The sequence below is a fragment of the Triplophysa dalaica genome, chromosome 25 (assembly GCF_015846415.1).
Source record: "Triplophysa dalaica isolate WHDGS20190420 chromosome 25, ASM1584641v1, whole genome shotgun sequence".
NCBI classification, from domain to species: domain Eukaryota; kingdom Metazoa; phylum Chordata; class Actinopteri; order Cypriniformes; family Nemacheilidae; genus Triplophysa; species Triplophysa dalaica.
This window is the reverse complement of record NC_079566.1, coordinates 14,260,360-14,277,100: the sequence shown is the minus strand read 5'-3', so window position 1 is coordinate 14,277,100 and position 16,741 is coordinate 14,260,360. Positions and strand designations below refer to the sequence as shown.

At 36.6% G+C, this 16,741-nt stretch overlaps 1 protein-coding gene across 1 annotated transcript; it reads right to left on the bottom strand.

The window, feature by feature from the left end:
• Nucleotides 1-6,653: 6,653 nt before the first annotated feature.
• On the bottom strand, nucleotides 6,654-13,808 carry LOC130415305 (uncharacterized). Its single transcript, XM_056740896.1, has 9 exons — nucleotides 13,751-13,808; nucleotides 13,406-13,656; nucleotides 12,648-13,289; nucleotides 10,359-10,503; nucleotides 9,888-9,950; nucleotides 8,747-8,809; nucleotides 8,231-8,293; nucleotides 6,871-6,931; nucleotides 6,654-6,772 (listed from the first exon to the last, which is right to left on the bottom strand). The coding sequence occupies exons 1-9, from the start codon at nucleotides 13,806-13,808 to the stop codon at nucleotides 6,751-6,753; spliced, it is 1,368 nt and encodes a 455-aa protein (XP_056596874.1). The 3' UTR covers nucleotides 6,654-6,750.
• Between the last annotated feature and the right edge of the window lie 2,933 nt (nucleotides 13,809-16,741).

Genomic DNA, 16,741 nt, shown 5'->3' with positions numbered 1-16,741 from the left:
CAGATCTTCAAGGCTTTGAGCTATGCACTTCTGGAAAACTTCAGGAGCTGGAGATACACCGAAAGGTAACCTGTTGATACGGTATCTTCCGAAAGGTGTATTGAACGTTCAAAGCTCGGAACCTTCCTCATCTAACCCACTTATGCAGTGTTTGTATGAATATGGACTTAATTCAGGATATAAAATGAATGAAACCCAAATCTGAAGAATGTTGATTTCGGGTGTTTGGCCATCCCAGTTAAATGAACAGGTTTTATTTCACTGGTCTAAGCAAAGGTTTAGATATTTCTGAATTATTGTTACAGCAAATTTGAGCCAACTTTTTTTGAGGCAAACAACAAAAATTAATTAAACAAATAAGAAATGATTTGGAAAGATGGGAAACTCTTCATCCTTCATTGTTTGTCAGTGTTGAGGTGATAGGAATGAACGTGTTACCTAATTTCTTTTTTTGTTTCAATCTCTGCTGAAAACTATGCCCATCTTTGTTTTCAATATGTTAGATAAACTAACTAACTAACTAACAATTTAATTTATATGGCAGAAAAAGAAACCAATGATAAGAGTTACAGCCCTGCTTTTATCAAAGGAGAAAGGAGACCTACGTTTACTGAGCTTTAAGAGTAAGTAGCAAATGATTTTTAAGTTCCTACTTTGGTTTATGGTGTCCAACAACAAGTTAATTTACATAGAAGGTGTAAAAACACTATTATTTCAAAATAATATGTAATTATTATACTTTCGTTTTGTGGTTTGTTAATTTTTTATTAAAAGTTGTTGAACGTTCGCCGGTGACCGCCTCCTTCCCATTCCTTGAACTTGTTACAGCTTTCATCATGTGTCTCAAATGGAACGCCTACCATCATTGCTGGATTACGGTTTACAGGTTATATATTATATACAGTGTAAAGATAGAGATGGTGGGATTTTACAATACCAGTTTGAGGCCTATCTGACGAGGAAACATCCAAAGACAATAGTAGATAATAGACGATAATAGATTGATCACTTAAATTAGCTGGGTTCATAGATAGATAAACAAACTGTAATAATCCAGAAATAACAGTAGGCCTACATGTAAACGTCAGCGTTATATGCATTAGCTAAACACAGACAAAGGTACACAAATATTTCTTGAAGTTCAGACAAAAATAAATAGTAACACAGGTTGTGATTCGGTGGAGCTTACAGGTCCAAATAAGGTTGGCATTTCCCCCTCTTTCAAGAATAGTTGTTTAACATTTCCTGCAGTGAACGTGCCAAGATCATTGAAGCAATCTTCAGTGAAATGACGCGCGCACAGTTAAACCCTGGGGTTATTCTCCTTTGGTGTCATTTGAAAATGAATTGAACCATTGTTTCCTCAGAAGTTCTTCCTTTGGTAGTTTAAATAAGACGCACTTAGTTTCACAACGTAGAACACAGATTTTACGCATCACGAACGAGCGACAGTGTTTTGGGGGAGGAGAGAGTGAAGTTTTCGCGGCAGTCTCAGCTAAACGTAGGTGTGGATTATGTCTAGTGACGTAGATACGCGGCGGTAAGAGACACGTCTCGTTTTGCATGATTCAGAGTTGACTCCTTTTTTTACAAGCCAATAACTTTGTTATTTATTCACCTTCGGGCTTACAATTTGGCAGAGTGCTTACTTTCAAACACGGCAACATAATACACTGGATGAAATGTAAGTTTCACGATCTAATGCTACTTACTTTAAAACACAGAATATATTAAAAGAAAATGGAAATTGTAATTATATACTATGATTGAAGAGGAAACAAGTGAAGAACTATGTGAGGGTTGTCGTAAAGGAATAAATAGTCAATTATGGAGAGTATTTGAATTGAAAGTACAAATATTTTTTCAATTCACCTTATGTGATCTCTACATTTGTCAAAGAACCATCTGCAGCAATGTTTGTGAGATAATGTGTTAATATAGGAGATCATACTTGGGGCTGCCCAAAAAATCAGGACTTCTGTAAAAGAGTTAAGAAAGAAGATAGATAAGATTCTAGACGTGGAGATACCTTCAGATCCAGTGGTGTGTCTGTTGGGAGCAAAGCCTGAATGTTTGTACTGTGAAAAAAATTTTTATAATCAAAAGATATTGTTATTGATAGCTAAACAAATTATAAAGTAAAAAAAAGAATCTCTAAGTTTGGTTCATTGTACTCAGAGACTGAAACAGGTTTATACAATGGAAAAAAATAACTGCTTGCTTGCAAATGAAGATGGATATTTTATTGGTAAGATGGAAAAACATCATAATATACTTTGATAAATAACTAAGAAAGGTTAGATACAAACTAATGTAACACGTTATTTATTTTACCAATCTCTTTAGGGTTATTATCCATCCATCCATTTTCTACCGCTTATCCGAACTACCTCGGGTCACGGGGAGCCTGCGCCTATCTCAGGAGTCATCGGGCATCAAGGCAGGATTCACCCTGGATGGAGTGCCAACCCATCGCAGGGCACACACACACACACACTCACTCATTCACTCACTCATTCACACCCTACGGACAATTTTTCCAGAGATGCCAATCCACCTACCATGCATGTCTTTGGACCAGGGGAGGAAACCGGAGTACCCGGAGGAAACCCCCGAGGCACGGGGAGAACATGCAAACTCCACACACACACAAGTCGGAAGCGGGAATTGAACCCCCAACCCTGGAGGTGTGAGGCGAACGTGCTAACCACTAAGCCACCGTGCCCCATTAGGGTTATTATATATTGAATAAATGTTTCCTCTGTAAAGATATTATATTAATGTCAGAGAGATATGCTTGTATTTAATATATTTTATTTATTTTTCATTAAATGTATCTGTGAAGCACTGTATTGGATTGTATTATAATAGGTCATATATATAAAAAAATCTTTCTTTTTCATTTTTTAGGATTATGAAAATGGAGATGTGAAGGTTGGGCAAAAGAAAAAAAAAAAAAAAAACAAGAGGGTGATGTCTGAGAGTTCCTAAAGCACATCATTCCAAAAAAGCGAGTGGGGTCTGATTGCGGACTGCAAGACAGAGGCGTAACTGGTAATGGGCGGAACTTGTAATAGGCGTATCCTGTAATTGTCCAAATCACACGGAACAACGCGAGATATCAAAAACGTCACATTGTCGGCAAGATTGCGGGTCATATAGATACTAAGGATATTTTCCCGAGATAAAAGTTCATGCAATAGTAGGGTAACGCACACATTGGTATCGTTTCGTCGACAATATATTAAAACTAGGGCTGTCAACGTTAATGCAAGCGATTTATTTTTTCAAATGAACCCGTGAAAAAATATTTAACACAGCATCCGTTAGATTTGACATCCTTTGTCTAGCCTTACATGTTGTAATCACGCTCTTATTCGTATACAGGCTTTTAAACCACGTAAGCGTTATTTGAAACAGTTGCTTTCACATGTTCAATGAAGATAGATCACTTTTAAACTGTGACACGTGGCAAAACGCAACGCGAGCTCCAGTATGGTGTGTACAGTAACGGGCTAAAGGCTGCACCGGTGAATCTCTGTCAGACAGTGCATCCTTGTTCTCTTTCCGAAAGTTCTCTTTCGTGCTTGAATTAATAAAACCTCACAAGATCATGCCAGAAAGCCGTTTTGTCAAGCATTTTATCAAGCATAGACTTCAAAGTGTAAAATAAAATCTTAAATGAATCCAAAGAGTCACAGGAGTTGTGCTCCTGTGACTCCTGTCACTAATGTTCACCAAAGAACAAAAGAAAATCAGAAATCAAAGTGACTCTGTAGCTTTAACGATAATTTTTTTAAATTTCAATTCATAATTAGTCATTAAAGACTGTAACGTGTTTGAGAACTTCCTTCAATTTCTGTATATTTCCTACTTGATGGCTTTAATTAATGTTAAAATTATCAATTTAATAGAGACATCATTTACAGTACTTATATCAGTATGTTTGCTTTCATTCATAAAATTTGAATTTTGGGACTGAAGGGTATCAATGTCTTTTAAAATCAAGATAAATTAAAGATGATATTATCAATAATCTGCTAGGACAGCAAGGTAAAAAAAATTATATTTATATTTGCTACAGCCATGGCCGGAGGTTTTGCCACTTCACAAGACAGGGAATAGAGATGGCTAGGGGAAGTCTGGACCAATTTTTCGCATCCCTTGGAAAAGAAAATGTGAGGTCATCATGGTAAGAATTATGGCCGAATTTTACAGGCACAACCACTTGGTGTAATGTAAAAGTTCTTGTGCTTTACATGTACAAAGCTATTATATAATATGCATCTCACTCTCTTCATTTAAAGGAACCTGCCCTTTCAATTCCGTGTGACTTGAAGAAGCCATGCGGAGTAGAGTCTTGTCTGGAGGGAACAGGCATTTTGCAGGCATATATATCTAGATAGTTAGTTGTATGGGCTTTTAGTGTACACGTGCTAATTTGCCATTTCTTACATATTGTGTTTTAATCTAAGATGCAACAATGACTACATATATTCTTTTTGCAAGACACAAATGTAAAGGCTACAATGTAAATTGGCTATTTAATTACAGTTTAATGTGGTGGATTAAATTTACACGTTCCATTTGTTATTTGCTGATATAAAAATTGTACTGCCATTCATTAGGAACAGCCAACAATTGTGAGAGACCTGCAGACAGCATGGAATTGGGTGCAGAACCACAAAGACCTGTTCATTGACGGAGCCTGCCTTTTTGCGGATGAGTTCCAACTAGTGGTGGGCATATATTATTATTTTTTAATCTAGATAAATCTAGATTAAAATGGCTCATTTGAATTCTGCCGAAGGCATTCAGAATATGCGTGCTACCCAAATAATGACTAAAAGTAAGTCTTTGAGAACGGGTTTCTCAAGCCAGGTGGCGCATTAGACCAGGGGCTCATCTCCTGTTTCCAAAATGCATCACAAACTGCTTGAGAAAGCTGTTCTACTATGATAATTGGTGATGAAAATAAGTTATGTTCAATAAGATGTACTTGTGTTTACTTTCGCATTAGCTAAGGGATGCTTTGCGTTTAGGTGGTACTTGAGACTGGAAGAGCTCCTACAGTACATTTACATTTAGACATTTAGCAGACGCTTTTATCCAAAGCGACTTACAAAGAGTGAGGGAGCAACAAGCGACCTGTCATACAGGAGCCATAATACATTAGATCTCAATACAAAGTTACTGGTTTCAACTAAAGCTAGACCACTACCTGTTGAGAGAGTTTTTTTTTTTTTAAACCAATTCCGCATTGCACAAGGTGCAAACAACCTTAGTCTTGTCGATGTTTCCATTGGGAAGCTTCTTAAAAATTAATATTCCCTGAAGCAAACCCGGCGGCTTCATAGCTGCATCCATGTTAGCACGTCACGTTTGATGCGGTAATTTCACAGTAACGTTATGTTGTGTTCAGACCAAACGCGAATGGCGTGTCAATCGCGAGTGATTTATATGTTAATGCGAAGAGGCAATAGACCTACTTGCTGCGCGAATCGCGCGAATGAAGCCCTGGTTATGAGATGATGAGGCGGCGCGAATGACGCGAATCACGCGAGTTAAAAAATCTCGTTCTCGCCCCGTACAGTGCAGTTAAGCTGGTATACATCCGCGCTAAATTATGAAGGTGAAAGTCATCATAGCTTGCGTAGTATAGACCCAGCTCCCAACCCAACTTTGAGAATAGATTAACGGCGACATTTTTTTTATCGCGCGATAAGAGTCTCACTTAACGCCGTTAACGGCCCACCACTAGTTCCAACTAACAAGGAGATGCACTCAAGAAGGTCCTGGAGGGTCATTTCCCAGAAGACAGAGATAACTTTGTGTTTGTGTTTCAAAATCTCAAAGACTGTTAGTAATATTTAACAACAGTGTGAATTGATGCAAATGTACCGTATATATATACAATATGTGCGTTAATATGTTTAGCTGCGGCAAGCTGTTTGTTTTGCTAAAGAACAGGGGCGAACACTGCAGGTTAGTTTAGTTTAAAATGTGTCAAATCATTCGTGCTTATGCTGAAAAATCATTCACAGCTTACTAGTTAAGCTTTCACGTTGTGTGTGTAATGTTATAACTTGTCAATGACAAGCACTTAAATCCTCGTTATTCCGCTGAGATCTGCAGGTGTCCAATCCGTGGATTTTAGGAAAGCATACATGAACAATGTGAGCGCTGTTTGATGTGACAAATTTTTTAGTCTCTAGGCGAATGATTTGAGATGTTTAAAATGAAACTAGCCGCAGAGGAATTCAGGAAATATAATTTAGCTAAACCATTGACATGGGAGTACTACATATGTGTTGACATGCCGGACGGAACACAGAAGGGTGGTGGGGTTCACAGTAACTCATTATCATTTAAAGAGAAAGGCACTAAAAGGCAATAAAACGGGTGTTTTACGAGGCAAGAAGGATTTCGTTAACACAGCCATTGAGTGTTTTCAAGCTAAATTTGTTCCAGACATTTCACGAAGACCCTAATAAATCATACCAACTTGTGGAAAATGGTCGTCTGAGCAAACCTTTAAACACTGAAACACTTAAACACAAAACCTATTGGCTTTCATTGCAAAAAGGATAAAAATCTATTGATGATAATTGACAGGTGTAATGATCAACGCCTCTGAGTTTTTACCATTATCATTAAAACATGGACAGAGTTTCACAGTGAAAGATTTATCTGTGTTTGAGTAGATATGAGATCTTATGAGATGGCTTCACTCTCAGAGACAGAGCTGTATCAGGGTCCAGATCCACATCCACTGAAAGATAAGAGAAGATGAATCACAACTGATGATGATGATGTTTGTGATATTTAATGAATAATGTGTCAGTATATAAATATAAAGTATTGTAGTACGTGAAAAAAGTAATCCATTGACACATTGCGGATGAATAATCCTTCATCTTCGATTTCAACACTGTAGAGACAAACAACAACAAAACATCAGCACATCTCTGACATGGATTATATATGCAGTATAAACAAGCAGTTTGTATAAAATGTTTTGCGTCATGTTCTCTATGATCAGTGTGTGTGTGTGTGTGACCTTGTATATCCCGTTGGGACTTAAGCCTAAATGCACTCCAATTTATGGGCACTCGAAGCTTTTAAATCGTACTGAACTAATAAAAAGTACACAAACCTTTCTGATAGTTAGATTTGTGGATAAGGTAGGGAATAGAATATCCACAGCATAAAAATCATTACACCTCTGGACTGCCCCCATTAATATGAAGTAAACCAGACACGTACGTGTGTGTGTGTTAATATTTACAGGATCAACTGGCAAAACTGAAGGGGCTCTACTGATTTTCGTAAAAGCATTTCACAAAAACATGCAAACACAGAGATTTGCATTAAAACAAATTCTTTCACTATCTTACAGTACCTCTAAAACTAACCATCACACAAACCTTTTGCCATTTTCTGATTGAACCAAAACATATTTTGAACAATGAGTTACTTTTTCCACCTCAGTATTGTTGTGCATTAAACTTTATACAATAACAGAGTGTATATCATTATATTTATAAAAAATATTAAAAGGATGGCAACTTATTGACATATTAAAGCTAACCTTACCCTAAACCTAAACTTTATGAATAAAGAATAATTTTAAGTCTTGAATCAATTTTATTGAACACAAATGTCTTTATGATCGGTAATGTTATAGAAAAAGGTTTAAGAGCGTCTTCAGTAAGAGGTGGTTCAGAACACTGGTCTTCAGTGCCATTCTTTACATACTTTACATCATACGCCACTGGAAACAATGTTTGACATGATGTCATATTCTTTCTATTTCAATCCCATATTTTTAGGCAGACAAAGTGCAAAAAATCGTCTGCCTTTGATTATTTTTTATAATGTTTCAGTTTTTATTACGCTCAACGTCAGGGGATGCTGCGGATGCAAAAATCTCTCTTTATATATTTGCTCTTTGGATTCTCTTATTTTCTTTTATTATAATTTTGTTCTTTGCACTTAATGTTACTGATGTCTTAAATCAATTCTATATCTCAAAAAACAATAAGAGCAAAAGAAAACTTCCAACATACAGTATATCTGTCATCATGTAACCCATAATTTCCCCTATATGTGTTTTTTGTACAATAAAAAGTCTTGGAAGTTCAAAACATAAGTTTTAAAATATCACATTCAAAATTAATATTTTATAAATATTTTAAACTCTGAGGAGTGTATTTGAAATTTCACTAACCAGCTTCACAGCGTCGGAAGTGTAAGTTCACCTCATTGTTTTTTATCTTCAGTTGAGTAATTTCTGAGAAAAAGACAGCAGTTATTTCATCTTGTGCAGCATTTCAGCAGAAACTTTAACAATCACCAGACTGTCTTGATATTAACCAGAATAAAATCTACATTCAAAAATCTGATCTCACAACATGAATCTTTCAACATGGATCTCTCTAGTCCGAGCTATGATTTACATTTATGCATTTGGCACACACTTTTATCCAATGAGACTTACATTGCACTATTCTATACATTTGTTTCCAAGTATGTGCAATCCTTTGGGATCGAACCCACAGAAAACATACAGGGTATGTCATTAAAAAAAACTTTGCTCTCTTCTGTCAAGAGTTGACTTATTTGTTAATATTGTTTGCTCACAGAGAAACTTCATTTACAACATTGATGCAGTATTTAAATAAATATATGTTCCTGTAACTCAGTTGGTAGAACAATGAACTCTGTGTATTCAATCTTCACCTACCAGCTTCACGGCGTTGCATCTCTAAGACCAGCTCATTGTTTTTCTTCTTCAATTCAGTGATCTCTGAGAAATAGACAGCAGTTATTTCATATGTATCTTGTGCAGCATTTCAGCAGAAACTTTAAATGTTCAATGAATTGATGTTGTTTATTGTTTTATATTGTTATATGAGGTCTTCTTATGACGTTCGTGTGGTTTTTACATCCCTAAACATCAAAATCAATAAGTAATAGGCTATTTTCTACCCAGGATTTGAGCCCAGCTCTGCAAACTCTTGGTTTTAATGGGCGTGCCGCATTAGAGACACTCGGAAGTTAACGCCCACTGCTTTGATTGGATAGCAGTTTGTAGTTGGACCCTTCTGTGAATTTGGTTTGAGACGTAACGTTAGGTACAAAAACGTTTTACTCACATAAGATTGCTGTTTTTCCCATATGAGCTGGAATGTCTTTAAAAATAAACTTTAACCACCCATTCCTAATATCCTAATACAAAGGAAGGTTATGCCGTGACTGTATTCTTCCACAACCAGGGGTGGCACAATATTAAGCTATCTTTAACATCACGTTTGTTTATTTCATGCTCGCTCTATCTGGTTCCGCGCTACTGGTTCTGTAATGCGCGAACCAGTGGGGGGGCTAGAGAAGTAGTCGTTGATATTTTTCTATAGAAGCGGTGTTCAACCTATTAATGTCGTCATAGATAAGTGCATTCCAGAACCTGGCGTTCGCTGGGCATGGTGTCAATAACGGATGTAATCTCAATAACAAGAGTGTTTTCAGTTCTGACACTTACGTAATGTTCGTGTGAAAACGATTACCTCTTATATAACAAAAGCTCAGTTAAAAATTTGATTTTAATTCATCACACCTTTAACAATCACCAGACTGTCCTGAGATTAGCCAGAATAAAATCTACAGTCAAAAATCTGATCTTTCAACAAGAATCTTTCAACATGAATCTCTCTAGTCTGAACTATGATACTTTATTTAAAAAAACTGTCAATCGTTGCATTATTTGTTCATATTATATGCTCACAAAGAAACTTAATTTACAAGATTGATGCAGTATTTAAATAAATATATGTTCCTGTAACTCAGTTGGTAGAACAATAAACTCTGTGTATTCAATCTTCACCTACCAGCTTTGCAGCGTTGCATCTCTAAGACCAGCTCATTGTTTCTCTTCTTCAATTCAGTGATCTCTGAGAAATAGACAGCAGTTATTTCATATGTATCTTGTGCAGCATTTCAGCAGAAACTTTAAATGTACTATGAATTGATGTTTTTTATTGTTTTATATTGTTATATGAGGTCTTCTTATGACGTTCGTGTAGTTTTACATCCCTAAACATCAAATTCAGACTGTCCTGAGATTAGACAGAATAAAATCTACAGTTAAACATCTGATCTCTCAACATAAATCATTTAACATTGATCTCTCTAGTCTGAGTTATTTAGACAAACTTTACACTCTTCTGTCAACAGTTATTTGTTCGTATTATTTGTTCACAAAGAAACTTAATTTGCAACATTGATGCAGTTTTTAAATAAATATATGTTCCTGTAGCTCAGTTTCAACAATAAACTCTGTGTATTCAATCTTCACCTACCAGCTTCACGGCGTTGTATGTGATGGTAAGTCTGAATAAAACAAGCAGACAACACAAACAGGACTCCCACAACCAGGAACCAGAATTTAAAAGAACGCTCAGATGAAGACTTCTGCTGATGACTCAAGTGTTTCTGATGTTTTTCCTAAAAAAAAAAATACACCAGTGATCTCACATGTATCTTGTGCAGCACATAACCAGAATAAAATCTAGTGTTAAAAATCTGATCTCTCATCATGGATCTCTCTGGTATTGGCTATACACATTATTTGAAAAGCTTTGTACTCTTAAGCCCCGTCTACACAACACGTGAGAAGACAGTAAAACCAAGGCGTTTGTCGTGTCACATTGTGCTGCTGTGAAATTCCCATAAAATCAACAGTATATTACTGGAAACAAATATAGTCATCAAGCTTCTTATTTCTAAAACACATTAAATGTACTGTTAAAAACTACAATAGTTTACAGCGTACTATATATTTACTTACAGTGTATTTATACTGTAAAATAAATTACAGTACTTATTTTTAGTGTTCTACAATCTGTCCTATTTGTTCGTATTTTTTGCTCACAAAGAAACTTCATTTGCATCATTGATGCAGTATTTAAATAAATATATGTTCCTGTAGCTCAGCTAGTAGAGCATGGTAATACAAACACTAGTGTCCCGAAGCCTTTCATACTGAATGTCTTGAACTTATCCCACTTTCTTTGGCCAAGGCCTGCCCAAGAGGACATATGACTGACAGGTAAAGCAACCAATCACGTTTCATTTTGTGTCGCGTCATGTTTAGAGGTGTTGAAATGTCCCCGCAGTTACAGACTGATGTACATTCAAGAACGTGTCAAAAGTTGACAGCAACAAAATGATTATAGATTCATGCCGTGAACAATTAAGACAAACTTAGAAATGTAATATTTACAAAAAAATATGCGAAAGTAAATATCATTAATATACAAACCTAATAACTTTGTGTACCAAAATCCGGGGGATGGATTGGGCGGCTGTGCAGGGCGAATAGGGCACCCTTCTGTTATAAATCGCTTTGAATCTTTTGATGATTTTATATCTAACATAGATTTTTATTTAAAAATTTGACATAAAAAATGTTAAGACATAGAGTATGAATCCATGAATGATTATCTGCAAGGTATCATCTTAATTTGACAAGAGATCTCAACACCAGACTTGAAATGCATATAAACGCCGTTTGTAAAAGCACAAGTAGTTTGTCCCTTCACGCGTCTCATAGTTCGGCGGTTTCAACTTTGTTTCTTAGTAAGCAGAATGTATTATTTACATGGATGAATCGATATATTTACAGTGTTTGCATTTTTTATTTTTTTAAGCTGCTCATGGTTACAAAACGGGCAATATTAGAAAGAAACTCTTTATTACCAGTTTTTATTCAGAATTGTCTGCAGAACCAACCTGGTTGCACCCAATTGCGTATAAATAACACGCTGTTGCATTATCGTCTAATACGTACGCCAAATTGTGATTTTGCGTGCATATGATACGCCAATGTTTGCTTGTACCTGGGTGGAGAGCAGCCATTTTAAAACGTAGATGAAGAGGAAACACTGAAAAAATTATAATATGCACAGACGCTAACATTAGGTTTAGGGTTTGGGTTAGGGGACAGGTAAATGAGACAAATAGCTGTTTAATATGCAAACAAGCTATTTGGCGTATCATATGCACGCAAAAAAACGTATATTTATAAATGCAAAATCGCAATTTGGCGTCCGTATTATACGATTATGCAAAGCGCGTGTTATTTATACGCAATTGGTGCGAATGGGCTGGCAGAACGCGACACCTTTCATTCAAGTTTTTTTGTTAAAGCAAAGAAAGTTAAACAACATCAACAGCTATTAGACTCAAGTGCATCTATCTGTCGATGAATGATCTGTTGTCTGCAGTGAGCGCGGACACATACTGTGATGAGCGAGCGTCAGGAAAACATGACGTGGAATAAACGGACACATGGTGTAATAAGAAAGTTTTTCTCAGAGATGAGAATCCTCTCTACTCAACTTCGACTGTTTTATTTCGCCTACCAAAGCGCGACAGCCTGTGAGGACAAATGTGCAGTGGACAAAACCACAGAGCCACTCCATGGGAGTTTCAAATGATATATAACTGAAAAACGGGATTATGGCACCAGATGGCTGTGAAAAACGGGAGACTCCCGTGAAAAACATGAGTGTTGACAGCTATGTTAATTTAACTTCATGAAGTCTCCTAAGATGAAAGAGCCAGTATGACAAGAGAGATCTACAGACCTGTATGAGGAGGAGATGATCTTCAGTGTTTGAGATCTTCTGCTGCTGTTCAGTGTTTCTCATCTTCAGCTCAGTGTTTCTTTTCTCCAGCTCAGTGTTTCTCTTCTTCAGCTCAGTGTTTCTTTTCTCCAGCTCAGTGTTTCTCTTCTCCAGCTCAGTGTTTCTCTTCTCCAGCTCAGTGTTTCTCTTGTCCAGCTCAGTGTTTCTTTTCTCCAGCTCAGTGTTTCTCTTCTCCAGCTCAGTGTTTCTTTTCTCCAGCTCAGTGTTTCTCATCTTCAGCTCAGTGTTTCTTTTCTCCAGCTCAGTGTTTCTCTTCTCCAGCTCAGTGCTTCTCATCTTCAGCTCAGTGGTTCTTTTCTCCAGCTCAGTGTTTCTCTTCTTCAGCTCAGTGTTTCTTATCTTCAGCTCAGTGTTTCTTTTCTCCTGCTCAGTGTTTCTCTTCTCCAGCTCAGTGTTTCTCTTCTCCAGGTCAGTGATCTCCTCCTTCAGATTTTTAATAACATCTTCATTCTGTTTCTCTGCTGCTTTCTGATTCTCTATCATCAACTCCTGCTCAGAGATTTCCTTCTTCAGATCTTTAATGATATCTTTATTGTGTTTCTGCGCTGCTCTTTGGTTCTCCATCATCTCCTGAAATTCAGACTGACATAACAAAGCAAATTTAAACATGATATATTAAACATGGGGGTAGTTAGTATTCTTTATAGATGAGTTACAGCATAAACATTTTAGCACTTGACATTACACAGTATTCTCACCTCTCTTATAGGAACAGTGTTGTGGTTCTTGTGATCTACTTCAGTGCAGGACATACACACACATGTGTGATCATCTCTACAGAAGAGCTCCAGAGGTCTGTCATGTTTCTGACATATATAATCCTGCAGATTCTTCACAGGATCAATCAGTTTGTGTTTCTGTAATCCTGACACTCTCAAATGAGACTCCAGGTGAGTTTTACAGGAAGAGATCTTACACACCAGACACGATTTCACAGCCTTCAGCTTTCCTTCAGTACAGAAGTCACACACAATTATGAAAATATATCAAGAACATAACAATATGAGAGTAGAATTTGAATTTTTTCTGTGTAACCGACTCACTTGGAGGTTGTTCTTTACTACAACTTCCAGTTTCCCTTCTTGTTGATGAAGATTCCATCGTTGATATTTCCCTGCTGTGGTCATTTGAAAACAAAAATCACAACACTTAATGACATTCAAATGTTTTCAACCAAATATTTCAAAATTAAACAACTTTATTGTAATTTTAAATTAAAACATAAACGTATAAAAATGTATAATACAGGAATTTGAAAAGACCCAGGGCCGGCCCTGGGCATAGGCGGAATAGGCAAATGCTAAGGGCGCCGCCCACCCCTTGGGGCGCCCGAGCACCCAAATTATTATTTTTATGAATATATTTTAATTTTTTTATTACCAATACTACTTAAATATTATGGATTAAAAAAAGCGATCGTCCGATCAAGACAAAACTACAACATTGCTTTCCCGAATCCCGATCACCCCGGTCCGACTGAGTGACGCATCAATCTCCCCCGCCCCCGCCCTGCTGAAAAACAAAACAAACATCCGTTACCTGTGTGTGATTGTGAGTGACAGATGGCCGAATTCACTGATACTGATAAGTTGTCATTATGTCAAAAAGACCGAAGCCATCTGGTGCCCAGGGAAGAAAAAAAAGAAGAGAAGAGGAAGAAAAACGCGAAAAAGACAGAGGTAGGTAATGATTAGTTTATCTATGTTGCATTAAGTTAGTTCAACGATGCCTGTAAAGTTCGCTAATTTGAATTAGCTTATGACATAGTTAGTCGAACTTGTGCAGTATTTTATGGTATTTTTATTTTAATTGGCTAAATTAGTAATGTTATATGAATTATTTTTTCAGGAGATGTTTTACTTTAACTTCACTACATTTGAAAGACAAATATCGTACTTTTTACTCCACTACACTTCTGTCAAGGTCCTTGAGTAGAAAGTAGTGACATATAAATCTTTATTTAAATGAGTTCTGCATAAAATGTTGCTATATAAACGTAAATCTTTATTTAAAATGAGACAAATCAAAAGACAAATCAAGACAAAGCTGTGCAGTTTGTTTCTGTGTAAGTTTAATAACAAAATTCCTGGGGCACCAGGTGAAATCTTGCCTAGGGCAGCAAATTGGCCAGGGCCGGCCCTGAAAAGACCATTAAGTCTTGAAATATTTTATTGTATTTTGGAGCTAAACTGTTCTTTGAGAAATACACTGAATACTGTATGTCCCATATAAACACAACAGATTATTCAGATCATTTTTCATTTCAACATATTAATAACAAAGAATGATTTCATCTTGTTGTCTATAAATGTGATTTAAAGCTGCACTATGTCGTTTCCTCATCAAGTCTGTCATTAACTTCCAGAAAAAAAAGAGCGATATTATATAATATATATATTAATATATATATAATATAATATATTATATATAAGACAGAGACTTGATTAAAAGCAGATATTTTAGTTAAAGCCTCGTGGTCGTGATCCACTTTCACTTTCACTAATGGCAAACTGTGTAACCAGTGGCTCACGTATGCCCGTAGACACCAGTTATTAAAAACTTGTTTCGCGTTGTTTTATGGAAAAAGACACAGGACAGCAGGCATCAGTTTCACTGGATCATTTTATCCTGATCGACAAAGAAACATATACAATTGAATAAGATTAAAAAGGACTTTAATGTGCTTTCTCCCATTGAATCACACACAGAAATGGAAGAAAAACATCAACATGAGAAAGATTATAAAGAAATAAAACAGAAAACATTCCTGATAGAAAAAGAAACATACAAGAAGCCCCTCAGATTAAAAGGCCCTTATTGTGTACTATAAAAGTGTTGTACATTTGTCACCATGTGCTCACTTACACATTTAAGAGAAATATAACTCAAAAAGTGTAAAATCACAAAAATCATCACACATACAAGTAAAATAAAATTATACACAAGTTTGAGTAAAGATACATAGATATATAAGTAATAAATAAGTAAGGGTTAAAGCAGATTATCAGAAACGAAGAAGATACCTTGCTGTCTCTTTGAATCAGATTTCAAAAAGAAAAGAAGAGGTGAAGAGACAGGAAGTCAAGTCATCTAGTGATCATACAACACTTAAAGGGGAAGCACACATTTAGAACAGAACCAGTAGCTGTTGTTTTTCTTCCTGTAAACTCTGCTCAGTGAATCTGCTATTTTCAACTCTTTACCAGGTTTGTAAATTACTTGCAGGTCATACGGCTGAAGCTTCATCAACATCCTCTGTAGACGTGATGGAGCTTTCTGCAGAGGCATTTTGAAAACTGTCTCCGGTGTTTAAAAAATCAGTTTGTGATCTGACTGTACTACTTACATTCTTCCCATAAAGGTAATGGCAGAATTTCTCACATCCATGAACAACGGCTAAGAGCTCTTTTTCAATGAGAGCATACTTTTCTGTCAATCAGTCATTGATCATGAGCCATATGCTCCAGGATGTCCTTCCTGTAGGATAACAGCTCCCAAACCCTCTGAACTTACATCAACTGAATGAGTCTCATCCTAAAGAATCTGAGTACTGGGGCTCTGCTCAGATGTGATTTCAGTACTTCAAAACTCTTTGCTGTGAAGTGTCCCAGTGCCACTTCACACCACTTTCCATAAGTTTCCTCAGCGGTGCGCCATTCTCTGACAGGTTTGGAATAAATGCCAAAAAACCTCATTAAAGCTGATTTGTCCTGTGGCTCGGACATCTCCACAATTGCTTTGATCTTGTCTGAGTCTGGCTTCTGACCTTCTCCACTCAGTACATGCCCAATGTACTTTATTTCATCCATTCTGATCTTGCACTTTACCCGATTGATTTTAAATGAATGCTCCGTAGTCTATCTAGAAGTCGCCTTAGCCTTGCATCATGCTGTTCCACATTTTCTCCACCCACAAGTATATCATCCATGACGTTTACAACCCCTTCCAGGTCTTCAAGGCTTTGAGCTATGCACTTCTGGAAAACTTCAGGAGCTGGAGATACACCGAAAGGTAACCTGTTGATACGATATCTT